Raw genomic sequence first — 16,298 nt, forward strand, 5'->3', positions numbered from 1 at the left:
TAGCAATGTAATAAGCCCTCTTTATGTTCTTAGTGCTTACACGTTTTAAAGCTATTGGATGTTACTTGCACATTTCAAGCTTTATGTGGTGGTCCTTGGGTTATGAAAAAGAAGCGACTAAAATGGTAGAAAGACCAAGTCAGAAAGAGACATAAACCGGAATTATAGATTGCCCGCCAGTAGCTGGTGTCTGGTTGGCTTCGCCATGCCACTTTGTTAAATATCAAAACAATTAAACCCTTCTCCCAGGCCCAATATTTTTGTTATAGCGTGCCTGTCTAAGGCGCTTTAATTAATCCAATCTGATAAAAACAAGCAGAGCATATACCTACAGTAATTTTCCACTGGTTTAGTTGGTATAGACCCGGTTTGAGAAGAGAATGTTTAAATACTGGGGTATACCCCAATTGGAAATCATTTTCCCCTGAGCACCACAGCAGATTATTAGAAAGCTTGAAACAAAAGTGTTCTTCTTGGACAATGCTTTCCAGGCATTCCTGCTTTTAATCTTAACCCACAAAACATGATATCAGACAAAATGTCAAGCCTTTATGCTTTAGTACATATAAATATATTATACATTGAGATAACAGCTGAAGTTATCATCCCTTACAAACTAATTGCTTGAGTAGGTCTTGAAGAGGTTGCCGCTCCTGCTTTATGCTTTCAACCAGCCTTGCTTTGATCCGAACTTGCTCAATGCTTTGCTTCAAATTCATTGCAAATGAAGAAGTCACACGGCTTTCGAAAAATTCTTCAACCTCATCAGCTTTCTCATTGCTGCAAAACTGCCATGTGAAGATATGACAGGGTCAGTTTACCCTTATAATTCAAATTTCGGAAAATCATTCATCGATCAATTAGTTTTTTGTCAATAAAACATGAAAAGTTTTCAGATATGGTGACCAAGTTTCACGATGTTCTTTTCATACTAATATGATCAAAGACAATCCCTGAATATGTCTCAGCAGAAGAAACCTTTACGAGGTAATATTCTTAATTAGTTTATCATATCATCCCTAGGCCGTTGCAGCTATGTTGGAACAATGGCAGCAGCAAAATAAGAGAACAGAGAGAACAGAACATGAAGCAAGGTGCAAGAAAATTTTTACTTGCTCACAAACGTGCAGCAAGGGAGCTTATGGCTGATAGCTCATTCAGCTCATTCATTCAACTAGAAAAACAACATATTTATAGTCAAATACATCACCAAATACTACCTACTACCACTAATTAGCCTACTAACTTCATAAACATTGCTTGTACACATAAACAAGCCACCTAAACTAGTCATTCAACACCTAATGCATCAAGTTGTCATCAACTTGTTCATTTTCAACTAGTTTAATTAGGATGAAACTAAAGAGAAACCTTGCTGTTATAGCAAGCATATGTGCTGCAGCATGTCATCAAGCTGCATGCACTTCAACCACAAAATGTAACAGCAGCATGGTTGGCCAATTTCAACAAGCTATAGGAACAAGCTGGTTGATTGTGTGTTCTTGGCTTTCATTTTCCCTAAAGAACTCATGTCGGGCTATAGGATATGATCATTCAAATATATGAAAGAACTTGGAAAAGATTGAACACTCGCATATAGGACACATACGCCTACCCGGTACTCTTCAAGTCTGGTTAAGATAAACAATTGTAGCTCTTCGGTAAGTTCTATTTGTAAATAATGTGTCATTCATTATTTTCTCAGGTTTTACTTCCTTACCGGTGATATAATGTCACGAATAAAATGTGTGAGGAGCCCTCCATTATACTTGTTTATGATAAAGTTCCAGTTCTCCTGCATTCATTCAAACGACTTGATCAATTGTAGAAAAGATGATAGCCATTTCTATGAGATTCTTAACAGCCATGAACAGCATACCTTCATCCACCACCATGCTATTTCATGCCCTTCTAAGCTTATTCCAGGAAGTCCATAAACGATATCTTGATCTCGAACCTTTTAGGAAAAGAAAAACGTTAAAACTATTATCTGTCAAAAAGCTCCAACAAAACTCCAGGTTATGCTCAGTTTGTTCATGCAAACACCCTTAAGAGTGGCACCTACAAGTTCTAGATTCAAATCCCAACATTTTCAATCCTTTTTGTTGCCATCTAATAAAGAAAGAAACTAAACCAAATTCATTAATACCTCTTTAGATATAAAAAAGTTCAGAACTTCCACAAGAATATCTGGACTGGGAGTGGATGCCATCGTACCTACATTGAAGTAAAATATAGAACAGGAAATTCACATAAGAATTAATGTGAATAAGGGAATGAGAAACACTGATAAAGTCTGAATCGGTTAACTCTTTAAGATAATCAAAATCTCACGTAAAACATGTTCTTTCTCTTGAACAGCATCAGCTTCTCTATAAACCTTCAAGAGGGACTCAAAACCATCTCTACTTGTGTTAGCGTTCCTCATAACAGCAATGTAGGCAGCCTGTTGAGGCAGCTATCACATTATTTTACAGTATAGATCGTATATATATATATCGGAAAGGGTTCATAGGAAAAAGGAAATAACATATAAAAGTTTCCATTTTTATGCACCCTTTTAGTGTCTGGTGAAAGGAGTTCAGTGCTTCTATCATCCAAGAATGATTGAAAGCGATGCATTGCTTGTTCATGAGTTTGAGCATGGTCAAAAGCAGCCAACGCCATAAAGACCTCACCCCTCATTAGACCAGTTAAATGACTCTCACCAGGTGTGGATTCCCAACCTAATTTTCTAAATTATATACATTATATATATGAAAAAATCAACTATAATTTAATATCCAACTTTGAGTTAGTATCTTGTGCAGTCTAGTAAGATTTCTTACTTGGCCGAACATAGAAGGATGTTGATGAAAATTTCTTTCAATGCATTTGTTAATTCTGGGATAGCATCTCTCAAGACCTCCAGAACATTATAGCAAACCTGTCATATAAATTGACTCAGTTAAAAAATATTGCTTCATATGAAGTGGGTTAGATACCTTGGGTGAAAAGATATGCTCACATCGATAAGTTTCGATAAAATGATGTAATCGCTCTCTTTTCTGTATACATCCATTAACAAAAGCAAAGATGATAATGATTGTTCACATGCCACACAAAGAGCATATTTGTCATCGAGGATGCCTGAAAACGTGATTGATATAATTGATCATAGTGGTTTGACTGATCAAAACATTTTGCAGAAGGTTTATAGGTCAACATTAGTGCTTATAATATATTTAGCATAGCAAGGGAGCGAAGCCATCCATGCCTGTATTAAAGGAATGCTTCACAAAGAGAAATATCTAATATCAATATTACACAGTACTCACCGTATTTATCAGTTACTGACACGAAGCCTTTCTCTATAGCTTTCCTGAGTCGTGCATCGAGTTCATCTCCATATTTTACCCTGTAGAAACCACTTTGCCCAATATTAACCTTGATCCATGATGCTTCACCATATTCATCTTCATTCTTTTCATCTGAAGTGGGAAATAGTTCAGAGGCATCCAGATTTTCAGATTTTGATTCCAAAAGAAAACTCTTGATTCTGTCGTATGAACCAAAGCACAAGGTTATTGGGACAATCCACTGTCCATCACCATGAAAGCCAGACAACAAGAACTGTGACTGCAAATACCGAGCAATTATCAGACATTGACACTTATGTTAAAAATGTAGAATGTAAAGAAGAGAATGCTAATGTCAGATAACCTGCTCAAATTCCAAAATATGGTCTTTGGATTTCACTGAGATAACTGGATATCCCTTCTGCTTTGTCCAGCTGTCCATCATTGAGTTTACTTGAATGCCAGTTACCTCTGAAAGGACACTCCATAAATCTTCTGTCCTCGCGTTGCTCCAAGCATACCTTCTTATGTAGAAGCTTAAGGATTTCTGTGGTTGGAAAAGATTTACAAGGCCATAGTTTCAGGGTATGAAATGTGAAATTATGGCTTATTAAAATACTGCTTTCCAGATTTTCCAATTCAAAACTGTTCATGCCTCATGCATGCATGTTACATATATACTGCTTCAAAATCTGATTCCATAGAACTGAAAAACATATTATATTGTTCTTCACGGGAACCAACATCCTTTCCATAAATGTGAACTGACCTGGAATATTTCATCCCCAATATATTCCTGTAGCATCCTGATGACTGCAGATCCCTTCTTATAGCCGATAGCATCAAATGCTTCATCAACTTCGTGACCATGCTGAATCTCCATCTGCACAAATTCTAATAAATTTAAGAAGGATATTCTTGTGTAAGAAGAACCTATGAACATGAACATTCCTATTGAATTATGAACTAGAAACTTCCATCATATTTATGGATTTAATTTTTTGGAATGTACTGAGATTGTTTTGAAAATGAATATGGATAACCATTGACATAGAGCTATAACATAAACTAGAGTTTGAATTTTGATGAGCAATCTGTTATATCAGGAAAACTGATTATTCCTCACCTCAATTGGATGTGATTTCTCCTGTGCATCCAGACGCAAGCCACCATTAATTTCTTGGAGAAATTGTGTCCATATTTCCCACTCTGGGAACATGACATCAGTAGCCATATAACTAATCTGAAAAATATATTGTATGTATTGATATACATGTAACAAATTGATGCTGTATCTAGTAAAATGTCCACCGTAATAAACTTCAGGACTTAAATTTACCCATGTTGCAAAACCTTCATTAAGCCACAAATGAGTCCACCATTCCATTGTTACAAGATTGCCAAACCATTGGTGGGCAACTTCATGTGCTACAACTATTGTAAGCTGACAAGGAAAAGTTACAGTGAAAATTAAGTTGCTAAGGACCAATTGGATTGACCGGGGGGGGGGGTGATATTCTTTTACTGCAGGAGTTACTGCTAGTGGATGAAGATAATTGATTGAAAGTTACCCTTTTTTGGAAAAGAATATGTAACTTACCCGCTGCTTTCTAGCAGCTGTAGAGCGTGAATCAGTGTAAAGCATCTCATTTTCACGGTATATGATCAAACCATAATTCTCCATACCTCCACCAAAAAATTCAGGGACAGCAACCATATCTAGCTTAGGGAGTGGATAAGGCATTGAGAAGTACCTATTAAAGGTAAAATCTCCGTGATAAGTGTTAAAAAGCAGTTCAAAACAATAATGATATTGAAAATTGAGTTTAACATTCCGGTTGCAGACAATGACCAGACACTAACAGCTAACAAGTAAAAAAATCATTGACAAAAGGATAGCCACCAAGTGGAAGCAGGTTCCTCATTATATATCCACTGTTAGGTCAGTGTTTGAGGAGATGGTTGAATTGTTCAAAACCACAAAGAATATGAATCTAAGACATTTATAGTGCCTTTGTGTTTTGGCACTGAGATTGCTGGGTGGAAAAGCTTCACTCTCTTTTAGATATGTGACTTTATCTTACAGACCCTCAGACATTGTCTATGAAAAGTTTAAAGTTCTTCAAAAGATCATATTTTTAAAGCAATTCCTGGACTGAGGTAGGTGTAGAACCAAAAATTCCAATAAAATAATCCTTCTCTTTTCATTGCATGCTTATTTGATTACTGAAGTCTATGTATCTTGAAAGGAAAGGAAATGATGACCAGTGGGTGACTTACCTAGTAAATATATCAAGTGACTTAACAGCAACTTCTAGTGCAAACTTCCCTTCATCGCTCTTACCAACAGGGCAATATACTCCAACCTTAATTCCTTTTTAAGTGTTAAAGTACGTATTAAATCAATTATTAATCAAGAGTAAAGAAAAAAGGAATCCGGCTGAAATGCATACCATCTGCTGTTGTTTCTTCAATATGATCGAATAAACCAACTGCAATAGCAACCAAATAAGTCGACATTTTTGGAGACTCCTCAAAGTAAACGGTCTTAACATTCCCATTGATCTTTTCATCATTGATTGGCATATTTGACAAGGCAATCAACTCCGAGGGCAAATCCAATGTGATCTTAAAAGTTGCCTGTGAAAATAAGATCAGTCATGCTATAGTAGGACACAAATCTCAGTTCTAGGCACTTTACTGACGCAGAAGCATAAAATCAATATGTTTGTTGAATCTTGTATCTTAAAAGTTATTTTCAATTGAACCCAAAAAAAGGTACATACAGTCATCATGCTTTCTAGATCTTTCCAAGTGCATCTATGTCAGTCACTGGTCATAACATGAAATGTAAGTAGTACCAGTTATTATGTAGGTTCAATTTCATCATAGCTATTTATTTCAAGCATAGGTGAAGTCCTTAGCATACCTTAAGAGCAGGTTCATCCCAGCACGGAAAACACAGCCTTGCTTGCAGGGCTTCAAATTGGGTGACTGCCATATTCTTTCTTACTCCTTTATCAACATAAGTACTGTAAGGAGCAAAAGACAAAAGTGAACGAGAAATAAATAACTTCCACAGCTACATGAAAGACAAAAAAAAAAATAGTTTCAGGTCAAAACAGAACATTGGAAGTTAATAAAAGAAACACAGTACCATTTGTAAAGGCCTTTCAACTGCTCATTAAGAGCCCCAGAAAACTCCATACTTAACACTCCTTCACCAGTACCAAGCACTTGCTCAAATCCCAACATAAGTATCTCATCATTGCCATTCAAAACTACATCACACGGTGTAATTCTCTGCCAAAAAATAACCCTAAATGAAAAATCATCAATCAAATCAAATAACGATCAGACCTTAAGATTACCAGGCAAGTATGACTTACATGGTTGAGAGAGGTGGTGAAAAAGACTTGGTGGACAACAAGTTCACAAGCATTTAGGACTATGAACTTAGTTGTTTCCACGATGCTGAGATTAATATGAACTAAACCAGAAAAAGTACAGGCAGAGAGATCAAGTTTGAGATAAAGATCATAACGTTTTGGGATAGCAAATTTTGGTAGTCTTGGTTGGCCTTTGAACTGTTCTATGTTTTGTTTTTGATCCATTTCTAAATCCCAACTTTCCTCCTTTCTTCCTAATCGAGTTATATGAAATGTGAGAATGACACGATGTGTTGGAGAAATAAAGAGAGAGATATATAGCAATGTTGTGTGGAAAATTTTTCCCACTTTAGTAGTTAACGTTTTAAAGCTATTGGCTTTTACTTGAAATCTTTATCAGCTCCTTGTTTTTATGCAAAAGGGGTGACTAAAAAGGTAGAAAAACCAAGTCAGAAAGAGATATGAACCAGGACCATGAATCGTCACTAGTAGCTGTTGGCCACGGCGTGCTACTTGATTAATATTAAACCAATTAAACCTTCGGCCTGCCCAATTTTTTATGGAGTCACAATCTACCCACAATCCATTTGCATTTGCCATTAATTGCATTATCATTCATGTCAATGATGTCGTTGTCTTAAATCCCAGGCTTAGATGCTTTAATCCATTCAACCACAACAAATAGAACTTATTACTACCGTTTGTTTCCAATGCTTCAGTTAGACAATGATGTCATCGTCTTAATATGGCTTAGACGCTTTAATTAATCCATTCAACCACAAAACACCCTGGAGTTCACCCCAAATCGCAGGATGAAATGCGCCATCTATAGTGTCACATGGGTGGAGGTCCGCTGCCACAAAATTGTTGAAACAATTTGGTCAAGCAATCTTTCATCATATAAGTCTTTATGGAACATGAAAGTTGAGCGATTGTTTTTGTTGGAGTTTTTAAGAAAATTTGCTGTAAAAAAACAACAAAGACAAGAACAAAGTAGAAATAAATTTTGATGGAAAGTGTATTTTTTTTATTGAACTAAAAAATTAATACTTATACATCGAAAAAAATTCAACAACCAATAACTAAAAATAAGCAACTAAAACATTCATAAACAATAAATCTCTAAAAGTCAACACCAAAACGAAAATACCTAAAAATAACTAAATTATTTTGACTGAAATTGCTTGAGGCAAATCTTCAACACTCCTCCTTGCTTCAATTGCTGCAAATTCTAAGTATTTCTCTGAGAAATTCAAATTTCTGTTGTGGGATATATGGAGCAGGGAGTTAGTGTTTAATCTCAACTTCTTCACAAAACAGATTGAATTGATTAGATGTGTACTCCTCACCATTATCAGACTTTAAAGCTTGAATCTTACGGTCACTTTGAGTTTCAAACCATTGCTTGAATTTTTAAAACAAGCCAGCAACCTCTGACTTGAATTTGAGGAAATAAATCCAGCACATCCTAATATAGTCATCAATGAAACTATGCAATACTTACTCCCTTTGAGTGACGGGGGTTTTTAAGGTCCAACTAGGTCTATGTGGATTCATTTCAGTTTTTCAGTAGCTCTCCAAGTTGCTTTTTTCAAAGGAAGTCTTGCTAGCTTACCAAATTGGCAACTTTTGCAATATGGTATATTAGCTTCAAGATGAGGTAGCCCCTAAACCAGATCCTAATAGCATGATTGAAATGTCCAAGCCTTTTGTGTCACATTTCTGCATTGATCTTAGTTGCAGTATAGGTTTTTTGCTCCCGTTTTAAAGAATACAAAGTAAAGCTTTTTCCCTTCATTTTTTGAATTCATCTTTACCTTCTGCATCCTTGATTTGACAATGATTGGTTTCAAAGACAAATTTGATTTATATTAGGTACAAATAACACATCATTGATTAGCTTTGTACCTGAGGGCATCTAATTGCCACAATGCCTTTGCCTTTAACAGTAAAATAGTCTCCATTACCAATTTGTATTTTGGAAACTATCGAAATATCTAACTCCCTGAAGAGATCACGATCAAATGTCATATGGTTTGTGCCACCACTATCAATAAGACACTTTTCACTAGAGTTGCCATTTGCAAAACAAGTTGCTACCAAGAGTTGTTCATCCTCTTCTTGATCAGTTATAGGTGCAACGTCTTTTTGTTGAAAGTTGCTTTTACAAATATTTTGATGATATCCCATCTTCTAGAATTTCTCACACTGTTGATTTGGCCTTTTCCAGCATTTGAATGATAGATTACCTCTCTTTCCACAATGCATGCAAAGAGTAAAAACAAATTTTTTGTCTCCCTGATTTGACTGAACTCTTGCAAGCAGTGCACCCTCGACAGACCGTCAGACCTCTTCTTTGTTCTTGTGCTTTTAAAGCATTCAGTAATTCTGCCAATTCTAATTTTTGACAGATTTTTAGCATTTTCCAGAGAGGAAATAGTTGCTTCAAATCCTTTAATCGTAATCTATCAGAATACTCTTTTAACTATCATGGAGTCTTTCATATTCTGAAGTTCAAATTCTCTTATTAAGGTGAGAACGTGCATTTCCTTTCCTTTCATCTCCTTCATATTCTTCCTTCTAGAAATTCTAAACTTCAAATGCTGATTTCCTTTTGCCATAATTCTAACAAAGACTTCTGGTGAGACTGCAGTAAATAATATAGCTCTAGCCTTGGACTTTTTTGTTTTCTTCTCCTTATGATTCTTTTGTTGCACCATGGTTGGATTTGCAGGCAAGGAGGAACTTCGTAGTATTCCTCAACAGCTTCCCTAAGATCATTTGTCTCCAATGAACCTCCATCCTTACTACCCAGACATAATAGCCTTCCCCATTGAAAATAGGTGGAGTAAGAGCAGTGAAAGAGGTTTCTAAATCCATAAAAGAAAAAAAAATCCTCTCAATGATATGTCCCTTTAAGAAGATGGTTCTGATATCAAATTGTTGAAGCTTTTGAGAAAACTTCCAGGAAAAAGGAAAAACAAAGGCAAGAATAAAGTAAAACTAATTTTTTATGGAAAGTGTATTTTTTATTGAACTGGAAAACTAATACTCAGAGAAAAAATTCAACAATCAGTGACTAGAAATAAGGAACTAAAAGTTCATAATCAATAAATCCAAAAAATCAGCAACAAATTTAAAAAAACTAAAATAGCTAAATTATTTTGAGTGCAGTAGTTGAGACACATGTTCAACATTTTTCACCCACAATTCTTTTTTAATTCAAATGCTGCTGAATAATTACAAGAAAAATAGGATAAAGGTGGAGAAATCATTCAAGTATAAGATGATAGAGGGTAGATACGAATCTCGCCATGCGTCACGAATTGGATGGTAGGCACAATTCTGACTAGTTTTCCACACTACTTTTCAGTAGTTGAAAATTATCATGCCTAATAGTGAAAAATTGGCAAGCTCTGGCTACCTTGTAGTGCAAACGAAATCTCCCAAATTCACACTGCGGGGGTTTTTTATAAAACTAACCTAAAAAATTTAATTAATTACATAAATAATTCATTTTTTAAATTAAACACGTAAATCACCTAAAATCTATTCTGAAAGTTGTTGGAGCCAAAAAGTTTGGCGCCACCAACATGCCACATCAGCAACCATGATTAAAAAATTATTTTTTTAGTGAGCCGCCACCTGTATAAATAACAAGAACTGTAATTTCTGAAAAATGGGAAGGACTTTAAAAAGAATTTCCATTTTGGCTTCACCAGTTTACAAAGCTACGCACCCTTTTTCCAATGAGTTTTTTTTTTTTTAAGTTTTTCAAAATTTTAAATATATTTAAAAAATCTTTTTGCCTTTACCTATTATAAAATATTTTAAAATTTTAAAATTGATTATACTTAAAAAATTTAATATGTTCAAAATTTTAATATATTTAAATATATTAAGTATATTAAAATTTAAAATTTTAAATTGGTTATACTCAACATTTTCTTTAACATATTTAAAATTTTAATATATTTAAAAAATTTAACTTTTTAAAATTTTAAATATATTAAAATATTTTTCTCTTTACCTATTAAAATATATTAAATATATTAAAATTTCAATATATTTAAAAATATATTGAATATATTAAAATTTTAATATATTAAAATTTTAAAATTGGTTATAATTAACATTTTTAATATATTTATTTTTTAAAAATATATCAAATATATTAAAATTAGTTATACTTAAACTTTTTAATATATTTAAATTTTAATATATTTAAAAAATTAAGTTTTTTAAAATTTTAAATATATTAAGAAAATCTTTTTATCTTTACCTATTAAAAATATATTTTTAATATATATATTTAATATATTGAATTTTAAAATTAATTATACTTAACATTTTTTTGATATATTTAAAATCTTTAAAAACTAAAAAAAAATCACATTTCAGCTTTGGAAACTGGTGGCACCAATTTATTTGGCTCCACCAAAAAATGAACTTTTTTTTAAAGTCCCTCATTTTTTAAAAAATTGCAGTATTTTTTTGATATTTATATAGGTGGCTCAGTTTTACATGAGCCCATCAAAAAATTAATTTTTTTTATCCCAGTTGCTGATGTGGCATGTTACTAGCGCCAAATTCTTTGGCTCTATCAATTTTCCTTGTAGATTTTAAGTGATTTACATGTTTAATACAAAAATAAGTCATTTATATAATTAATTAAAATTTTTAGGTTAATTTTATAAAAAGCCTGTGAATTGAACACAAGTACAACCAGCTTAAGCTGGTTTCCGCCGATTTTTGAGTATCTGTACATTTTTTTAAAAGTCTAAAGGATATTTCATTGCGGATTTAGGGTTCTGATGGAATATATTGCAGAGGTTATACACGTGATTCTGCTCTGGCAGAAGTGCACACAGAGATAAATTTGACAATAAACCCCTGCCTCTTAGCGGCTTTCTTTTTCAACACTTCTATGCGGAGATGGATGTAATATAATTGATAGTTTAAGTTTATTATTTGTTTGTAAGTTCGCCAGCTATCCAATGGGAAAAGAAAAGAGTAGCATTCCACGCTCAAGCAGAAGAAAGCAACAAACACTATCGTAATCTCGTGCTTGACCAACGCATTCAATGCATTACACCATGAATCGGAGCGACATGAAGCTAGGTACACAGTGCTAAACAAAGAGGCATATATCACACCCATTCACACCGGGCCAGCTTGAGGAGAGGATTTGCCAATGTGAAGAACATAAGTTAGATGACGGGACGAAAACATAAGAGGTAGAAGATATATAACATGAGTGGATCTACATATTTGAATTACTACATATCCACTTGTTTAGTATTTCATTATAAAATAAACTTCAAAGTTTAAATTTATCCATGTTGCAAAACCTTCGTTAAGCCAAAAATGAGTCCACCATTCCATTGTTACAAGATTGCCGAACCATTGGTGAGCAACTTCACGTGCTACAACTATTGTAAGCTGACAAGACGGAAAAGTTACAATGAAAAATATGTTGCTAAGAACCTTTTGGATTGATGGGAAAAATATTCTTTTACTGCGGGAGTTACTACTAGTTGATGAAAATAATTTGTTGAAAGTAGACACTTTTATATGTAACTTACCCGCTGATTTCTAGCAGCTGTAGAGTGTGAATCAGTAGAAAGCATATCATTTTCTCGCTATGATAAATAATACAGTGGAAGGATTGTTTTCATGTTGTTTGAAACGAAAAAAAAATCGAATCTAATCTAATCTGAAAAGAAGAAATCAGAACATTTAAGAAAACATAAATAATAAAAAATAAAAAATTTTAAGAATAAATAAAAATAATAAATAAAAAACGAAAATTAAAACAAAAAACAAAGTGGAAATCTATGTTGTACCTTTCGGCCCATAAGAGGTTAGAGTTCCCTTCAAAAGCAGAAATAATGTAGTCGTCGATTTCTAGTAGGATCCACTCTTTTTTTCGACCAGACACCAGAACCAAACGGCCATGTGGTTTTTCCAACGCAAGAGTCGAAGAGGTTTCGCCAGTAGGCACTGTCGAAGTGTTTGATGGCGGTCATATCGTGGTGGACGTCGAGGAGAGAACCTGATTGGGATCGGTAGACAATCTCATTGAGAAAGTAAGATTCATCATACGATGTCGGCTTCGCAGACGATGTCGGTGGAGAAGCGAATGCATTGTCGAGATCGGAAGTGGAAGCTTTGATGCAATGGAAGTAAGGTTTGGGGACAAAATGAGCGGAGGTGAAACGAGAAAAAGCCGCCATTTTTGGAAGTAGGCGGAGTGTCTGAGGGAGTGATCTGAGTCTGTGGCGTTTTCACTATTTTGGGCTTTTATATAGAAATGGGAATCATCTATTACTGACCAACAATGCTAACGCTTATTGTCAAATTAGCAATCAAATTAAATTTAAGATTTTCATCAACGAATTATTAAGTTAAAAAAACAATTTTAAAACTTCACAATGAGTTAATCCTATCTTTCAGAAAAAGGAATTACTTTTAACTTTTAAATTTTACTGAGCTTAAAAAAACAATTTATTAATAATAGTTGTACTCTCGACATCTAATCGCATTGGTTAAGATTCCCATTTCTTGTTTACATAACAACTCAGACCTTTATGGTGTCCATAAAAGTATCATGTTTTTAAGGTTTGAGTCTCCATATTATTATGGGATGAATTTTCTTTTTTAAATTTCATCATGTATAAAGTTTTTTAATTTCATTTCATTTAAATCTGAATATATTTTTATTTTCAATCAATTGTATTTTAAAAAAAAACTGCTTCATTTATTCATAACATAAAGTAACCAAAACTGAAGAAACAGCTGGAATTTGAAGAAGCTGAAAAGCCTTTGGTTTCCCCGTATAAAATCCAAACAGACAAAGGCAATTTGGAGAAGCTACTAGGAAAACGAAATCCATTGATCCATCCACAGCTTGCCTCATGCTGCATTGCATTCGAGATTTAGCTCTCTTTTGTAAGATATTTAAAAGACCGACATGAATTTGGAGATGTAGAACTATGAACCCTAATAAACACTGTCTGCTTCAGCTCTACGAAGCAGCTTTGAAGGGTTGCGTCGTCAGTCGTCACCATCCGAAATGACCCGCTCATTCTCCATAAAGTCTCTCTCACTTCATTCACTGAAACCCCTCTGCACGCATCAGCTTTGGCTGGTCATTTTGACTTCACCGAAGCTCTATTGAGTGCAAAGCCTGGACTTGCGTCTCGGCTCGACTCCTTCAATCACCCGCCCCTTCACTTGGGTTCCGCCGAGGGCCACCTTTAGATTGTCAAAGCATTGTTGGCCTGCAAATTTTGATGTCTGCTTGGTCCGGATGAAGATGGAAGAATCCCTCTCCATTTAGCGGTGATGAGGGGACGAGTCGAAGTCCTACAAGAACTGATCACCGCTGAGTCTAACTCGGTGCTTGAGAAATTGAATGGGAATACAGTTCTACACTAGGCGGTGCAATAATGCTCCAAAACAGTTGGTGAAACAGCTGAAACAGGACGAGGTTTTCGACTTCAGACACCACCTAGGCAATACCATACTCCATTCAGCTGTTTTGCTGAAGCAAAACCGAGGTAAATTGACAGTAAAAAAACATGGTATGTGCTATTAATTAACTATATATTTTCCAATTAATTAACTAGTTATTGTTCCTTTTTTCAGACCATAAGATACTTGGTTTCGCTATCTAAAGCAAAAGAAAAAAGATGGTCGCGTTAAACCTAATGGGTTTCAGCGCCCTGGATTTGGTAGAGCGTTATCCAGAAGATTTCAAGGGCATAAAATAGGAGACATTCTTTTCAAAGCTGAAGTAGAATTAGAAGTAGGACAACGTCAACTGACGAGGACTCGAATACAACAAATCTAGAACCAGTTGCTGTTGGTGAGGAGCCCGGAGTGAAGGCGACCAAACCAGGATTCAGTAGCTTGGGGATGAAGTGAGTGTACCGTAAATTCAAGAATTACTTGAAACGTCAATCTAATTGGGTGGAGAACATGCAGGGGACATTGATGCTGGTGGCCACGTTAATTGCAACCATTTCTTTCCAAGCTGCAGTCAGCCCGCCAGGCGGAGTTTGGGCGCAAGATTACACGGACTCCGTGGGTGCTTACAATTGCAAAGTGGATTATGGCAAATGTGTTGCCAGAAACGCCGTGCTGGCCTACGTTTATCTCGATCTCTACCTCTTGCTGACGATTTACGCGATGATCTCGTTCACTACATCTCTGGGAGTTGTCCTTTTAGCGATCAGCGGGCTTCCCCTGAAGAACAAGCTTTGCACTCGGCTCATGATAATAGCTATGGTTTTAGCAATTTCGTTCGTGTTTGCTACCTTCGAGACGGCGCTAACGCTTGTGACCCCTGATCATATCTATTACACAAGTTCCAACTCGTTGAAAACAATAAAGTATATCTGGTATGGGTTGGAAGGAATTGTCACTGCGTTCGGCCTGATATGCCTTCTCTTTTGGCTTCTGTACAAGTTACGCTTTGTTTCTGATTGCTTTTCAAAATTACTTCTGTACTTAAAAGTTGAAGTTACAAGCCATTGCCAAACAGACAGTTTTTGAACTCAAACTTTTGCTTTTTCAAAAACTTTTTTTTTTGGAGTTTTATATTCTAATATATTTTATATTGAAATTTATTTTAAATATATAAAATTATATATTTAAATTTATAATGATTATATTTTAATTCTTATAGATTATATATTTAAATTAAATAATTGATATTAATTACTTACAAATATTTAAAATTTATATTTCATACATTAAAATATTAATAACGAGTTACAATAAATTATTCTTTTATATTTTTACTAAAATATTATAATATTAACAAATTTAAACATTATTTAAATGTATATTTTTAATTCACTACATCATATTTAAAATGGACATGATATTTCTCAATAATATTTTTGATAGCAATACTAAACACTTAAATTTTAGATTAAGTTTTCATAAGCAATTTTTCACAGTATTTTTCAAAAGCACTTTCCAAAAGCAATAAGAAACTAGCCCTTAATCCACTTGGCAAGGAAATTATTATCACCTCTCTAAATGAATCAAGATCTTGTTAGTTGAGAGAAGTATAATTTTCAATAAAAGATTCAAATCCAGATATGAGTATTATGTTTAAAGATTTAAACTTTATAACTATCAAATAATAAAAGGTTTCTTACAAAAGAGTAGGCTTTTTTTTTTTAAATTAGGAGAGAAATGCGGCATTCTTGCTACTTGATTAAGAGGTTGTTAGCAAAGAGTAGAGTTTAGTGTATTTATACTATTATAGATTTGAAATAAAATCTTAATTTTGTAAACTTTTCATAAAACTAATTTGTGAGTCGTATTCAATCTTTTCCAATACTTTGAATTTTTTTTTCATATTTGGTGGTAGAGTTTTCTATAAAATGAAAATTGATATGGAAAAGTTTTCATATCTGATGAGCGTTAATTACAAAAAAGATTTCTTCATAATTGGAGTTTTGGCTCATCATCGCTATCTTCATCATCATCATCATCATCATCATCATTTCCATCTCCATTTCCATCTCCATCTTGATCTTCATATTCATCTCCA

At 34.2% G+C, this 16,298-nt stretch overlaps 2 protein-coding genes across 4 annotated transcripts; one reads left to right on the plus strand and one right to left on the minus strand.

Moving 5' to 3' along the window:
- Positions 1 to 467: 467 nt before the first annotated feature.
- LOC105767355 (aminopeptidase M1) lies at positions 468 to 7,049 on the minus strand. 3 transcript variants are annotated; one of them, XM_012586860.2, is made up of 19 exons: positions 6,728 to 7,047; positions 6,496 to 6,641; positions 6,268 to 6,370; positions 5,792 to 5,978; positions 5,619 to 5,712; positions 4,939 to 5,092; positions 4,678 to 4,782; positions 4,465 to 4,581; positions 4,108 to 4,221; positions 3,703 to 3,885; positions 3,318 to 3,618; positions 3,008 to 3,129; positions 2,829 to 2,926; positions 2,557 to 2,734; positions 2,335 to 2,446; positions 2,150 to 2,217; positions 1,880 to 1,957; positions 1,721 to 1,795; positions 468 to 788 (listed from the first exon to the last, which is right to left on the minus strand). In XM_012586860.2, the coding sequence occupies exons 1-19, from the start codon at positions 6,950 to 6,952 to the stop codon at positions 603 to 605; spliced, it is 2,646 nt and encodes an 881-aa protein (XP_012442314.1). In that variant the 5' UTR covers positions 6,953 to 7,047; the 3' UTR covers positions 468 to 602. The 3 variants fall into 3 exon arrangements, with proteins under 3 accessions (XP_012442314.1, XP_052486718.1, XP_052486719.1); XM_052630758.1 differs by having other exon boundaries at positions 6,496 to 6,657; positions 6,728 to 6,915; XM_052630759.1 differs by lacking the exon at positions 468 to 788 and adding an exon at positions 1,086 to 1,631 and having other exon boundaries at positions 6,728 to 7,049.
- Positions 7,050 to 13,700: 6,651 nt separating this feature from the next.
- Positions 13,701 to 15,286, plus strand: LOC105766791 (uncharacterized). The gene is made up of 5 exons (XM_052630191.1): positions 13,701 to 13,714; positions 13,774 to 13,984; positions 14,157 to 14,300; positions 14,409 to 14,537; positions 14,675 to 15,286. Exons 1-5 carry the CDS (start codon positions 13,701 to 13,703, stop codon positions 15,284 to 15,286), a joined length of 1,110 nt encoding a protein of 369 aa, XP_052486151.1.
- Positions 15,287 to 16,298: the final 1,012 nt, after the last annotated feature.

Source organism: Gossypium raimondii, chromosome 5 (assembly GCF_025698545.1).
Source record: "Gossypium raimondii isolate GPD5lz chromosome 5, ASM2569854v1, whole genome shotgun sequence".
In the NCBI taxonomy this organism is placed as follows: domain Eukaryota; kingdom Viridiplantae; phylum Streptophyta; class Magnoliopsida; order Malvales; family Malvaceae; genus Gossypium; species Gossypium raimondii.